This window comes from Oryctolagus cuniculus, chromosome X, assembly GCF_051225735.1.
Source record: "Oryctolagus cuniculus isolate XC-2025 breed Fujian yellow rabbit chromosome X, ASM5122573v1, whole genome shotgun sequence".
In the NCBI taxonomy this organism is placed as follows: domain Eukaryota; kingdom Metazoa; phylum Chordata; class Mammalia; order Lagomorpha; family Leporidae; genus Oryctolagus; species Oryctolagus cuniculus.
The window spans coordinates 113641487-113657812 of NC_142888.1; the positions used below are offsets into that span (position 1 = coordinate 113641487).

Consider the following 16326-nt stretch of genomic DNA (forward strand, 5'->3'; position numbering starts at 1 on the left):
TGCTTTTGGCATCAGGGATGCCACAGCACAGAATTTCAACATTTTCCACTTAAACTCTCTGTGCATAGTTCCTACTCTTTTCTAGGTATGTCTCCACCACACATGCCCCCTCACCAGTCCCTACCCCTGTAAACTGTCAATTCTCTGAAAGTGCTAGACATTAAGCACTTTTAGTTTGGTCTCCACAATGTATAGAAATGTGACTGACAGTAATAGAATATTTTGAATTGTATATTTCTTTTTGTAAAAAGATTTATTTATTTATTTATTTGAAAGGCAGAGTTACAGAGAGAGAGAGAGAATTTTCTAGCTGTTGGTTCACTCCCCAGATGGTTGCAATGGCCAGGGTTGGACCAGACTGAAGACAGGAGCCAGGAGCTTCTTTCAGGTCTCCCACCTGGGTATCAGGGACCCAACTACTTGGACCATCCTCTGCTCCTTTCCCAGGCACATTAGCAGGGAGCTGGATAGGAAGTAGAGTAGCTGGGATATGAGTTGGCACCCAAATGGGATGCCAGCTTCACAGGTGGAGGCTTTACTTGCTACACCACAATGCTGGCCCCAAATTTTGTATTTCTTTAAAATGGGAAAATCATTGGATTATAGTGGTATTTTGCACTATACTCTTCTTTACATGTTAATGTACATTATGTGCTATGCATTCTGAACTGTTTTTTTTTAAAGATTTATTTTATTTATTTGAAAGACAGTTACAGAGAGAGATGTAGAGACAGAGAGAGGTTTTCCATTTGCTGGTTCACTCCCCAAGTGGCTGCAATGGCTGGAGCTGCGCTGATCTGAAGCCAGGAGCCAGGAGCTTCTTCCTGGTCTCCCAAGTGGATGCAGAGCCCCAAACACTTGGGCCATCCTCTGCTGCTTTCCAGGCACATTAGCAGGGAGCTAGATCTGAAGTGAAGCAGCCAGGACTCGAAGTGGCGCCCTTATAGTAGGGGCTTTAACCAGGTGAACTGCAGTGCTGACCCCTGAACTAGGGTTTTTAGGAGCATCAGAAAGAGGAAGACTGGTGCCAGCATTGTGGCACAACAGATTAAGCCATTACTTTCAATGCTGGCACCACCTATGAGTACCCGTTTGAGTTCCAGCTGCTCCAATTGTGATCCAACTCCCTGCTAGTGCACCTGGGAAAGCAACAGAGGATGTTCCAAGTACTTGGACCCCTACCACCCATGTGGGAGACTGGGATGGAGTTCCAGGCTTCTAGCTTTGGCCTGGACCAGCCGGCCATTGCAGCTATTTGGGGAGCGAACCAGTGGATGGAAGGTCTCTCTCTGTCTCTGTCTCTCTGTGTCTCTTCCCCCTTCTTTCTCATTCTTTTCTTATCAGTTGATCCTTGGCTTTCTGTTAGTGCTTTCCTGGCCTTTTCCTCACTTCCCCTTCCTGCATAGAATCTTGGCATAGAAGGGGACATGCTGATAGGGAACAGGACAAACAGACTGTATCAATAGTAGGCAATGGAGTATGGGAATGGGAGAGAGGTGTAAAGAGCTGTAAAGAGCTTTCTTACCAAATTGATCTTGAAGGAACTACTACCAGTGTATTGTGTCTGTCACCAGTGATGGTAGGACTATATTTCACTCACTTTAAAGTCACATTTTCAAAGCCACAATCCAAATTATAATCTCAACAGTGTTTGTGTGTGTGTATGTGTGCATGGAAATAAACAAAATGAGTCTTGAGGATTAAATGAGGTAATGTTTGTTAAATGGCATGCACAGTAAAACCAACCCTACTGAAAGTGTTGTATTTCTTACACACTTTTCCTTTGTATTAATGTCTTTCTATATTTTAAGTTTACATAATTATAATATCTATACTACATTATGATATGCCATTTTCACTTAATAAAGCCCAGCATTCACCATTAGAATTCTTGAATAATATTCCATCTTGTAAGTAGACTACTTTTTAAAAATATTTCTTTCTTTCTTTATTTTAAAAGAAGAGATAGATAGATAGGTAGATACATAGATAGAAAGAGAGATTCTTTCTACTGGTTCACTCCTCCAAATGACTGCAACAGCTGGGGCTGAGCCAGGTTGAAGCCAGGAGTCTGGAACTCCATCCTGTTATACCATGTAGGTAGCAGGGGCCCAAGTACTTGGGCCATCTTCCACTGTTTCCCAGATACATTGGCAGGGAGCTGGACTGGAAGTAGACCAAGGACTTGAACTGGTGCTCATATGGGATGCCAGCATCACAAGATTTAACCTATTGATCCAGAATGCCAGCCCCAATACACTATTTGTAAGGACACCCTGTCATTATGGAACATTTGGATTGTTTTCCATTTTCCACCCTCCTACCCACGTTCTTTGGGGACTGTTTGGAATATAGAAATGGGGGAGGGGTGTGAAGACTGTCTTACTAGGCAAAATGTGTTTTACCTCTTCTCTCCAGGCATAGAAAAGGAACTAGGGAATCTTGGCTGAAACTTCCTTTTGCCTCACTCGCCCCACTCTCTAGCCTAGCCTTGTTAGTGCTTTCCTGACCTTTGTCTAACTTCCTCCTTCTATGCAGAAGCTTGCAGCAGAAGTGCCCATGCCGGCAGGGAACAGGATGAACAGCCTCTGTATCAATACAAGGCAAAATGGAACAGAAGCTATGCATGTGGAGGTGCGAACATCAGAGTGCTTCACCACATCAGATGTTGCAGATTCACTTGTGAATTTTCTTTGTGGACAAAAATATGATTTTGGTGCCAAAGAGCAGCTGATAAGAGAAGCCTATCTGGATCTAAGTATCCATGGCCTTGGATTTGAGTATTTAGTACCCTGGACTGGTCCTGTTCTGACTCTGTCACTTATGAATTGCCAGTGATTTGTAATGCCAAGTGACATTTTTGAGTGATGAGTTCTTTGTCTCCACACATGAGCTTATTCTGTCTTCACAACAGCAACCCTTGGAGTGGATTCTGTGATTGCCATCTTATGGAGGAGGAAACGGATGCTTGCTCGGAGTCACACAGCTGAGAAGTGCCAGAGCTGTGATGGGGATTGAAGTCTGTTTGATTCAATGCCCTTTGCTCCTGACTGTGTTCTGCACTCGTATAGGCTCCTCACTTGGGAGATGTCATTTTATTGCATGCTTTACTGTCCCTACTGTTGTTTTAAGGATCAAATGACATAAAAAAGTCCCCCAATACATTGTGTAAATGTGTAGGTGATTTTGGAACTGCAAAGCCGTATCATGACTTGGTTTCATTCAGCTAGAGTGTGATCCTATGAGATTCTACCAGTCAGACAACTGGGCCTAGTCCTGGACTTTCTGGAGAAATCAGCAGTCTCTGTCCTAAGACTCATTTCTGAGGAATGAGTTCCCAGTAGTAATTGTACTCTGATATTTGCACATGCAGTGCTTGCTTGTATGAGACTCACCTACACTGATATTTTTGTTTGTGCTTGTTTACAGAGGCATCAACTGACCTGACTGTGGTACCTGGAGACCCACAGCACAGAAAACCTTATGCTTCTGCCTCAGGTTTTCATTGTAGATGGGTGCATAGGAAACTGTGCATTAAGTGGAGGAGCCACTCATTCTTTCTCACTTCTTTTTTCTAAAGGAGAAACCTGCAGTTAGCCACATCATACGTTCATGGCAGAATCAGAGGCTTTGCACGGGAAGAGGCCTTAGATATCCCGCATTGGACATCTGCCCTCCCATCTCCCCTTCCCATTTCTTATGATCCGAATAAAACTTCACTGCTTTGTTGAGAATGCATGCAGTGTCTTGTATAGGGAAAGGAGAAGGAAGACTGTGTGTGTAGCCTGTTGCATCTGACTCTGCCTGTGGAAAGTGGAGTATAAAAATGCCACCAAACACCAGACAACCTGGGTGTGATGTGCTTTTCTGCACTACCCTGTCCTGTGTGTGACACAACTGCATGTGTGTATGACTCACCTCCCTGTCCCTTACATGCACGGCCTTGTCTAATTCTGATAAAACTCTCTCAATGGATATGATCATTATCGCTATATTGCAGGCCAGGAACTCACCAGAGACCCGGCATGGTGCACTAATCTGCCCCAGGATACACAGTTACTGCATGCAACCTGAGCATATTTACTTCCTGAAGCAAAACAAAACAAAAAGGGGTGGGCAGAGGAAGAGATTGGGATTGAGAGTTATAAGATTTGGATCCTATTTCCCATTCTGTCACTGACTACCTGTATGAAGGACAAGTCACTCCAGTTCTGTTTCATCTTCCAAAAATTAAAAGATCATACCCAGTTACTACTCTTTTTTCTTCCTGACTTTGTATTTGATATCTTCTTCTGAACTCCGTTTCATGTGTAAATACTCGTAATTGGAATTAAGCCTCTTTATTCATCTGGAAATACTGGAAATATAGAAAGACAAGCTATCCAAATACTTCCAAATCAAACAAATCCATGAAGAAGATCATAGCAATAACCAAAAAAAAAAAAAAAAAAAACCCAAAAAAACCAAAAAACCAAAAAAACCTTGTTTGTATTTGGCAAAGCTGAGTATTGCTGCCACCTAGTGCATCAAGGAAGCATGACTTCTATGCAAAGTTGGGTTCTTCTGTGGAAGCCCTTTGAAAAATGCCAGAGATCAATCAGCTGATCAGACAATTGATGGGATCTCACTATTGTGTTAAATATCGCCATCTTGGATTCACTATCTTCTTTTTTTAAAAAGATTTTATTTATTTATTTGAAAGAATTACAGAGAGAGGTAGAGACAGAGAGAGAGGTCTTCCATCCACCGGTTCACTCCCCAGATGGCTGCAACAACTGGAGCTGCACTGATCCGAAGCCAGGAGCCAGGAGCTTCTTCCGGTCTCCCATGAGGGTGCAGGGGCCCAAGGACTTGGGCCATCCTCTACTGCTTTCCCAGGCCACAGCAGAGAGCTGGATCGGAAGAGGAGCAGCCGGGACTAGAACCGGCAACCATATTGGTTGCTGGCGCTTCAGGCCAGGGCCTTAACCAGCTGTGCCACAGCGCCAGTCCCTTCACTATCTTCAAATCAATATATTTCCCTTTGAGTAAAATGGGGTTTGGAGAAGAGCTACTTTGGGCACTCTTAAATACAAATGGTCCATCTTTCATTTCCTGCAAATGTCTGGTGATATTGTGTCCTTTCCCCACTGGTCCTCTCGTTCTAACAACTGCAATCCTAGAACTCCAGGCGGTCTGATCAGCAAGAAATTATCATCAGAGAAATTTCAAGGCAATTTCATAATAGAGAGGAAAAATAAGTTAACCAAGGTCACCTAGACAAGCATGACCATAGACTGGTTCCAGAACTCTCAAAGCTCTGATAAAATCCACCCAGAATGGATGAGATTAGATCTGTGCAAAACTGCCTTCAGAAGAGAATATTGCTCCCAGGTCTGGAGCAAGATTAGGAGACTTAGTCAGTGGCATGGGCATATTTAAAAGAAGCCCAGTCATTCTGGTAAGAGGAATGGGTGGTGTGACTGGAGACATGGAGACACTGAAGCGGAGGGAAGCTTCAGGCATTTGAAGACCCTCTCTGACTGGAAGAAGGGAGGGGTGGCTCATCAGGACTCTCTGAGGCTTGGTGGAATGAAAAAACCTGCAGTGAGAACATCTCAATCTTTATGAGATCACTTCCCACTAGTGAGGGGGTTGCCCAGAGCTCCTGGCACACTAGTTGCAATCTTGTCGTTCCCTGTGCTATCAGGAAAGAGTATCAGGAGGAAGTGTGAAAAGCAAAGGTTATTGTAGGGGTAACTTGAATCTGCTAGAATGTAGTTTTAAAACTCAGAAGGTTTTACTACTATCATAATGGACCCATAGCCACTTGTTGAGATGATCTACTTCTTGTAATGATTCTTTGCAGTCAACAACCTTAACAATAATGATGACAATAACAATGATGGATGTCACCAAGGGCGTACATTGTGCCAGATGCTGTGCATTCATTATCTCATGTATTTGAAAATAGCCCAATGAAGTAGTAATTGTTCTTTCATTTTATAGCTGAAGAAACTGAGGCCCAGAAAGCAGTTTAGTCAAACTCATATTGCTCTCTCTATCTCAGCTATTAATCACTGTGCTATCCCACCTCCTCCAGGAGAGCATGGCTTCCCAGCTGTGCTAATAATGGTAAATGAGCGCACAGGCATTCTAGTGCTACAACCACTCCCCAGGGAACTGATTCATCAGCTTGGTAGGCTAGTTGCCTGTAGGGGGAGAGATTACCTTGGGAAAACCTTTCCTTTAATGTGAAAAAATATTGGTTTGCTGGGTGGAGTTGGAGGGGGAGGCAGATCATAGGAGGATAGTGAATGATTATGAATAAGAATTTTTGAGTATCTGTTACTTCAGATTACCAGAGCAATTGCTTCTATGAACATGGGTCATTAAGAAATAGTTAATGGTGTAGTTAAGTAATTCAAGCTTTGTTCTGTCACACACAAAATTCTCTTCAGTAATAAACAAGCATGCTCAGAATGATTCACTGAACACAGTGGACTTTCTTCTGCTGTTTGTTGTCAAATATAGTATACTCTTCCTCCCATTGAATTATCTAGTAAGTGAGGAGTCTCCTTAACCAAGAATATATATATATATATATATATATATATATAGTCACTCTCCCACTCTCTATTTCTCTGTTGATCTATCATTTATTAAATCTACTCATGTAGTATGAACAGAATCTATATCATAATACTTTTACCCTTGTCCTCAACTCAGCCCCATTTAGCTCTTTTGCTTTTTTGATGGTTTTGACTCCTTAGGCTAGAATATAAGCTAAAAAACCCCACCCATAACATTTTCTGTTGTTTCTATTTTTTAAGGCAGAGAATAATAAATAAGGACATTTAGAAAATGTGAACAGGAAATAACGAAACACAAGTTGAAAATGGTGTTAAAAAAGAGGAAGTGAGTTGGGCACTAAAGGAAGCTTTGTGTTCAGAAAGTCATCAAAATAGAAACCACCTATTAAAAACAAACAGAGAGGCCGGCGCCGCGGCTCACTAGGCTAATCCTCCGCCTAGCGGCGCCGGCACACCGGGTTCTAGTCCCGGTCGGGGCGCCGGATTCTGTCCCGGTTGCCCCTCTTCCAGGCCAGCCCTCTGCTGTGGCCAGGGAGTGCAGTGGAGGATGGCCCAGGTGCTTGGGCCCTGTACCCCATGGGAGACCAGGAAAAGCACCTGGCTCCTGGCTCCTGCCATCGGATCAGCGTGGTGCGCCGGCCGCGGCGGCCATTGGAGGGTGAACCAACGGCAAGGGAAGACCTTTCTCTCTGTCTCTCTCTCTCACTGTCCACTCTGCCTGTCAAAAAAAAAAAAAAAAAAAAAAAAAAAAAAAAAAAAAACAAAAAACAGAGGATTCACCTCATGCCTACACTTGGTGTGTTAAGTCTAGACAACAAGCAGCATTTTCAGCTGTCTCCTGAAATAATCCTAAGGTGGAAGGCGATCAGGAGGGTCCCCGCTAGGGGGTGAGAGTATATGTCTCCATCATTACATTCTGTTGTGTTGTCTAGCTTAATGCTTGGCATGTTTTAGGTCCTCAATAGATATTCAGTGAGTCAAGATGAACTTTGTAATCAGATACTAGGCGTCAAGAATCAAGTTGTTATTTTTATTAAAAATCAGCCAAAGAAATGAGAAACTATGGAGACTTCATTTCAGAGTGTGAAGGGAAGATTGTAAAGATAGTAAATGTGTTAATCTCATTTTACATGAATCATAACGGTAATAATGCAGCACATATGGGCTGTTTACTGTGGCTTTGTAGCTCCTCTACAATCTGTCTACCTTTATGCCACGATTCATACTAAAACAAGTTTTTAATTAAAAACCCTGCCTCTCTCTCTCTCTCTCTCTCTCTCTCTCTGTGTGTGTGTGTGTGTGCATTCGGATGTGTTACGGTATTGGAAAGAAATTTTAGAATTCAACTAACAGAACTCTGTGGCCACTTACGTGGTGACGTGGGTAAGAAGTTCCAAAAGCGTCCTCTGCTTTCTTCCTAGCTCCCCAGTACCATTTTCCCTAAGGAGGCAACAGTACTTTATATTTTGTGTGTCTGTGTGGGTGCAAACTGTTGAAATCTTTACTTAGTATGTACTAAGTTGATCTTCTGTATATAAGATAATTGAAAGTGAATCGTGATGAAGAATGGGATGGGAGAGGGAGTGGGGGATGGGATGGTTGCAGGTGGGATGGAGGTTATGGGGGGAAAGCCACTATAATCCAAAAGTTGTACTTTGGAAATTTATATTTATTAAATAAAAGTTAAAAAAGTCCTGTGAGTATTGTCTCTAAATGGCTTCTGCTGAAATCACAGAAATTACTGGGAATAAGGGGAAATATTTGGGAAGAAAAGCATAGAAACCACCAAAAATCTTGGAGGGGAGCACTTACTAGTGCTAGCAATAAGCACATGAAAAGATGCTAAACAGCATCAGTTACTAGGGAAATGCAAATCAAAACCACACTGAAATTTCACTGCATAATTGTTATATGGCCCAAGCAAAAATGAAATGAAAACAAAACCGACAATATAAAATGCTGGCAATGATGAGCATTTGAACTTCTCATGTACTGCTGGTGAGATGAGATGTCTTCAAAGAAAGTGGGGTGAAAATGTGTAATGTAAGGGAATCTCAAAAAGTTCATGGAAAAATGGAATTGAAAGATAACTTTAGGAGTATATGTTTGGCACAGTATTTAAGTCAAATGATATCCACATCCCATACCTGAGTGCCTGGATTTGAGTCTTGGCTCTATTTCCAATTCCAGACTCCTGCCAATGTGCACCCTGGGAAGCAGCAAGTGATGGCTCATCCAACTAGTTCGATCTCTGTGACCCACGTGGCACACACAGATTGAGTTCTGGGCTCCTGGCTTTGGCCTGGCCCAGCCACAGCTTTTGTGGTCATTTATGGAGTGAACCAGCAGATGGGAGATTTCTCTCTCTCTGCTTTTCAAACAACTAAAGTATAACAAGAGAAAAGTTTTTCATCAAAAGATTTTTTTAAAGCTGTATGATTTTAAAAAACTCATGCATGGATGTTTAATAATATGCATTCTCCATGACCTTTTAAAAGACCCCTCATATAATTTGATCTCCTGTCTAGAATGGAGCTTTACTTGCCACGGACTAACAAAGTATTGTATAGGGAGATCCCAGTAGGGCCAGTAGCCAAAAACAGTAGTGGTCAGATTGTGTGGTGACTAGATCAGTAAAAGTGAAGAACCCTAAATGAATACTTACATTCATGATCTTAGCCTGAAGCCAGGTCCAAAGAGGGGAGTTTATTTGCCATTATTTTGATCAAAATTAAATACTTCTGGAAACAGTTTCCATCATTAAGAGAATATCCATCTCCTTTCAATTTTAAGGAATTGATTACTTCTTTCATTTCTTCTGAGTAAAGTTTGCAGAATCACACACACACACACACACACACATAATGGTGACCATCTGTTGTAGCATGTCTGCTTTTGCAGGTGGACATAATGAAGGCTAGAAGAGAGAGGGGTTTTGGCTAAGGTTACATAGGTCAGAGTTGAGGCCCATTCTAATTCAGTGACTACATCATGCTGCCTTCTAGCCTGAAGGTCTACATACAAATTTGTTGTGCTCGAAATTAGTCATAGCAATCTGAGCTTCCCAGGATCAGTGACTTTTGGAGAATGTCCCTTGATAAGGGGATGCAGGTGGTCACAGGATTTACTGTACCTTTCACAATCAATACTGATTACTTCCTCTCATTAATGGCTTCTGCTTTCAGTAGGATTGGGGCACCTCCCCAACTCTGTTATTTCCCCAGAATAATAAATTACATTCAAGGTACCCTCTTATCTCCACCTGACTCAAATCACTCTCCTGGCTTGGGAGCTCTGGGCAGCTCCTTACACAAATGTTGCTATGGTTGTGTTTGCCTGACTACCTGACAATTTGGTTAATATAAGTAAATAAATGTATGCCCTCTGAATTTTCCTTCTGGAAGGAACCTGCCTGGATTTAATTGAAATAGAGAGCACCAAATAATTTGAATAAACATGCATTGTATTACATAGGGCAACAAATCAAGCTGAAAAGTGATCTAAAGTGATGACTACTATATATAAGCCAGAGTCTGTGCTGTTATTACATGCCTGAATTGCTCATCGGGGGGGGCATTTCTTTGGACTAGAAAATGACCCGTGATTGTGCAATCAATGGGATTGCCATCTGCTTGATTTCATTCTGCTTAGTTTGGCTGAATACCATCAACCAGAAAACAATCCATCTGACTGGTCATTTCTAATTGTTCTGATAGAATTGATTGATTGAGGACCTTTTCAGCCATGGAAGTAGCTTGTTTTTGTGTGATTTTGATATTTTAAGAATTTGAAAGTCTTCCCTGTGTAAATGATTCAGAAGTTCCATTCTGTTTCTTAAATAAAACAAATGTACCAGAAGGAAGAAGGTTTATCATACACTATGTCACCTATTGTTTGTATAATGAAATCACTGAGCACTATGAAAATGATCTTCCTTCACTCAGTGCCTGCATGATCTTGCAGGTGAATTTAATATCTGCATCCCTCATCACCTGGAACACACCATGACTTTCAGCATCTCCCAGCACTTACACGGATCTGTTCAACTGAGAGGTCCTGAAGTCTACCTGGAATAAAACAGGTGTTCAATAAATGCTTTTCTTTTTGTTTTCTGCTTAGCAGTGTCTGGTGTACTTGGTGGTAGGGTGAATGAATCACTTAGGAGAATAAACAGAAGCCCTACTCTTGCCCAACTCTTTGTACGAGGATTTGGGCTTGGACACGCCATGCGTTAGTGGCTCCTATTACTTCTGGAAATCTCATGGGGAGTGGCAGGTGCACGGGAGAAACTAGGAGGGCAAAGGAGCAGGGAATCACAAGGTAGTCAGTAAACATCATTGGAGTGAGCTAGTAATAATACTAACAACTGCCATTTACTAAGTTTCCACCTTTGTGTCCCATACTTTCCCAGACATTATCTCATTTCTCCCTCACAATGTCCGCATGAGAGAAATTATCTCCATATATGCTGAGGAGAGCAGGACTCAAAAGGATATAGAGCTTGGCAACATTTCCACAGTAGTCCAAAGCACTCAGACTTTGGTCTTTCTATGCTCAGACTCTGAACTCCCTTACAACCACTGCACTACTAGTTGGAAGAAGATTCTAGGAACATACAGAGTCACCCAGGAGAGGAGGGTCAAAGTTGCTTCCTGGATGCACTTTGGTCTGTTCTGAGGGAACTAGATAGACACCATTGTTTGCCAATGGGATAGAGGATCTGTGGGAGAAAGAACTGATTTGGGCTGTAACTAGGGCTGGGTGTAGGGTGGGACCAAGGAAGGACAAAGCCCCTAATAAACAGAAACAGCCAGCACTGAGAGCTGTACACTTGCTTGTCCTCAGTGAGCAAGCTAGTCCTTGCAGTACAGTTGGCCCCCTCATTTGCCCAAGGAATCTCCTCCAAAGGCAAGCAATCTACTCCGTAGCAATGCAATGCCATGTGTGTTGCTACTGGTGGAGACTCACCAGTGGCAGGAGGATGTCACATCCCAGCTAAGTTCCTTAGCTCCAACCCTGCATTGGATTCTGGAGCAGTGGAAAAAGCAGTGGCAGCTGGGAAAACAAGCAGCCTTCTCAGCTCATCCTGGCATTGAGCTACAGAACACACCATCATTATAGATGGAATCAGTAACATCTGTCTTTCCTGGCCGCTCTTATTTAACTTACTCTTGTTACGAAGCCTCTCCATGTTCACACTCTGTAACCACTGTAAATGATGCAAAAAGGAGCAAGAGACAGAGGCAGGGAGAAAGAGTGAGGGAGAATTAATTTACCACTGAGTGAGATGAAAATGTACTGAAGTGTAATGGAATTTCATTAACTTAGGAAATGATGAATGCTGTCCAAATAATTCTTACTAATGCATAATTCAAGCTGAAAATAGAGTCAATTTCTCCTAAAAAGCACATCCATTTCTGCCCCCAAATTAATTTGGTGTGTTATTCAGGATGGTTGACAGGATAAAAGATCTACTATGAAATGCAATCATCTATTAAGATTGGGAATCTATGAGTCTTTCTGGTTTAGTAGACAATGGTAGCTGATACCAAGTGGCACCTTCAGAGGCAGACACCCACAGTCACAATTTAAATCTCCCCAAAGACATCATTTTAGACATAACCGTAGAGAACTTTGGATGAGCTTTGAGATCTCCATAGCAACCATGGCCCCATTCATATATGTGTGTGTATATATATGTCTCAAAAGAAAACTAAAATCAGTTTCAGTTTCAGAAGATTCAACTGGGGTCAGGAAAAGGCCCATCCATTCTTTGGCTGGCAATGCCATTGTTAATTAATCAATATGATATGTTTATATAGTATATAAACTATATAGATCATATATTATACACTCTTACCTATAATTAAGCTGGGAGATTTTAAAATATCTTTCCAATTTTGTGTAACACAGTCAATCTTATTCTACAAAATCTCAGTGACATTTGAAGCTTAATGTCTCAAGACTATGAGCTTTTAAGTAATCTCTTCATAAAAACTCATATATGCTTTTTTATACTCAGGGGAGTGGTAATGGCAGAGAGACCTTTTCACCTTTCTATTTGACACAAACCTTACTCCTGTTTGGTAGAGAGAGACTGTTAGCAAGTAAGAGTCCATCCATTGGCCAAGCTTTCACCAATGGGAATTTGTAGATGACAGGCCTCTCAACATTTTACAAACATGACTTTTCCCACTCATAAGTGCCTTTAGCCATTTCAGAGGCAGTTGGTCAGACATGCAAATAGCTCATGATAATTTCTGCAATCCTGGCAGAATGTATTACATTGAGAAGTGGTATGGGGAAACACAAACATTGCAGGGAGACCCATAATGCTCTTAGGCCTGAGCCTATGCTACGTGGTGTTATGGTAGGATTCAAGCACAATAATGGCTGATATAGAAGGAGGCCATTGCCCAGCTTCCAACAATGGGAAACACGAATAGGGAGGACATCAACACCTCACAATGGAAGGATCATGGCTGCTGTCTCTAGAGGGTTACTACAGCCACTCAGAGGGTAACTGTGGAACCTGCGAATTGCAACATCCATGATAAATTCTTCAACCCTCCAATTGCTCTTTTGGGTAGAATGAAGAGAATTGATGTAATGATACCATGGGGGTACAATACTTTCTAGGACCACCATATCCACTTTATTCTTTCTTATGACATAAACCCATGACTTGGGACTTGGGGATGGAGAAGAAGCACACTGGTTGTTGATTAAGACTGTGGTTAAATAGCAGGACAGCTGTTGTCCGGTTTCCAACAGTGAGAAAACTTAAAGAGACAATCAACACCTCACAAGGATGCATCTCATAAGTCCTCCATCTCATAAGTACCTTCAGTCAATTAGAGAGAATTTTTACTGAAAGGGAATGGTTGCACAGAGGACGTTTAATAATTATAGTATTAGTGACAGAAGTCATGACCTCTGCAACTCTGTACCTATTTATGGTACAATACTTTGACTTGGGGAGCTTTGGTGGGAGTTAAGTGCATTGTCTAGTCATACATTCTCCTTTAATATGAATAAGAGCAGTCATTGGACAGCTTCCACATATTAGAAATTTTAATGGAAAGGACATCAATGCTTGATACTGGAGGCATGATGATCGCTTCCTCCCAAGTGTTACCATAGCCACTCAGGGGACAGCTTGTGTAGAGCTATGAAATATAACGGTTAGGAAGAATGCTCCAAACATCTGATCTTCCTCCTGTGGGAAGAGAGCAGTGTATGAATGTTGAGATGTCCTTGAGAGAGAACTAATTTCTAGTGCCACAATACTTCTCTCTCTCTTTTAAAATATTTATTTATTTATTTATTTTTAACTTTTATTTAATGAATATAAATTTCCAAAGTACAGCTTATGGATTACAATGGCTTCCCCCCATAACTTCCCTTCCACCCGCAACCCTCCCCTTTCCCACTCCCTCCCCCTTCCATTCACATCAAGATTCATTTTCAATTCTCTTTATATACAGAAGATCAGTTTAGCATATATTAAGTAAAGATTTCAACAGTTTGCACCCACATAGAAACACAAAGTGAAAAATACTGTTTGAGTACTAGTTATAACATTAAATCACAATGTACAGCACATTAAGGACAGAGATTCTACATGAGGAGTAAGTGCACAGTGACTCCTGTTGTTGACTTAACAAATTGACACTCTTGTTTATGGCATCAGTAATCACCCTAGGCTCTTGTCATGAGTCGCCAAGGCTATGGAATGTAAGAGTTCCTGAGAAAGAGAGAGAGAGAGAGAGAGATGCTTTCCATCCATTGGATCACATCCCAGATGGCTGGCCACAGTGGCCGGGGCTGAACCAGGCTGAAACCAGGAGAAGGAGATTCCTCTGGGTCTCCCATGTGGGCAGGAGCCCATGAATTTGGACCATTTTCCACTGCTTTCCCAGGTCATTAGCAGGGAGCTGGATCAGAAGTGGAGCAGCCAGGATGTGAACCAACACCCATATGGGATGCCAGCTTTATCTGCCATACCACAATGCTGGCCACCACAATACTCCTCTTGTTGACTTCACTTATGGTTTGGAGATCTGGGAGGATAAAGAAGCATAGTGGCTGCTGCTCCAGAGGCTGTGATTAAGTAGGAGGGCAGCCATTGGCCAGCATCTATCAGTGGGAAATCTTAAGGAGGCCATAGCACTTCACTGTGATGATAATATGGCTCTTCCATTTCATAAGTCCCTTCAGCCAGTTAAACTATTTACCAAAATGTGAATACTAGTATACACAGAAAGCATTTATAATAGTAATAAAAGTGATGACATCTGCAACCCTCTGAAGTTGTGCCCATAGGGAAAGTATAGTGCGCGGAGGTGCAGATGTCACAGAGGGAGCGATACCTTCTGTGGCTACCCTATACCTTTAAATGGTACTGTACTAAGATTTGTAGTTCTGTGGTGGGAATCAAGCACATTTATGCTCATACAGTTGCCATGATGAAACAGAAGTGTAGTCATTGGACAACTTCTACCAATGGGAAATCATGAGAGAAAGGACATCAACATCCAAGGTCCCCTTCAGCCACTTAAAAGGCACTTTGTGCATATATGAGATTACTAATGTCAGCGATGATGTCTGCAACTCTGATGTCCTTCCCTTAGATACAGTGCAGTGTATTGTGTGGAGGGAACAATAATTTATTTTTATGATTATTATTAAAACTTTTATTTAATGAGTGCAAATTTCATAGGTACAACTTTAGGAATATAGCAGTTCTTTCTCCCATACCCACCCTCCCGCCCCCACTACTGTCCCACCTCCTACTCCCTCTCCCATCCCATTCTTCATTAAGTTTAATTTTTAATTAACTTTATATACAGAAGACCAACTCTATACTAAGTAAATATATCAACAGTTTACAACCTCCCCCCCCCACAACTTATAAAGTACTGTTTGAGAACAAGTTTTACAGTTAATTCTCATAGTACAACTCATTAAGGACAGAGGTCCTACATGGAGAGTAAGTATACAGTGACTTCTAGGGAAGAGTAATTTCTAAGGCCATCCTTAGTTCTCTTAATGGTGAGACTTCATGATTTGTATTCTTGCAGTGTTAAACAGAGAGGATATAGTGAAAAGGACAGCCATTGGCCCACTTTCCATCCATAGGAAACTTTAGATAGAGAGTACTTTATGCCTGACAAAGGGGGAAATATAGATCCTCCCTTCTTTGAGCCCTTTAAGGCTCTAAAAAGCCTTGTGCTGAAATGTGAGTGGCAATATATTATCAATACTCCTAGGGACATCTGCAACCCTCTCAAGACATAACCCTAGGGAGGGTACATGTGTACAGGTGTGGGTGTTGCATGTGGACCAATACCTTCTCTGGACACTCCTATATGTTTTAATTGTCCAAGCCTGTGATTTTGGATTCTTTAATGAGAATTTAGCATATTGGCCAGATTAAATGGAAGGGAACCATGGGATAGTTCCACCAATAGGAACGTTAGAAGAAAGAACATCGCTTTTGTATGGTACAGCCATCCTTGCACCTTCCTGCTGAGGGTTCATCAGTCATTAGAGTGCACCTGCTCAGATCTCTGAATTGTAATATCAGGGATATGTTCTCTAACTCTATAATCTTCTCCTTTTGTAAATGAACCAAATATTATGATGAACAAAAGCTAACTACTGAGCCTATGACTATACTAGGGTGTCTGCTCAAGCATATACATAATGCCTGCTTGTGAATTCCAGGAACTCACCTTGGGAAAGCCAGCTA

At 41.8% G+C, this 16326-nt stretch overlaps 1 protein-coding gene across 1 annotated transcript in view; it reads left to right on the top strand.

The window, feature by feature from the left end:
- The first annotated feature begins 2559 nt into the window (after positions 1-2559).
- ADGRG4 (adhesion G protein-coupled receptor G4) overlaps positions 2560-16326 on the top strand; it is a 149454-nt gene continuing 135687 nt past the window's right edge. Inside the window, 1 exon segment of the mRNA XM_089323950.1 lies at positions 2560-2758. Within this exon segment, the coding sequence (XP_089180076.1) occupies positions 2560-2758 (199 nt within the window).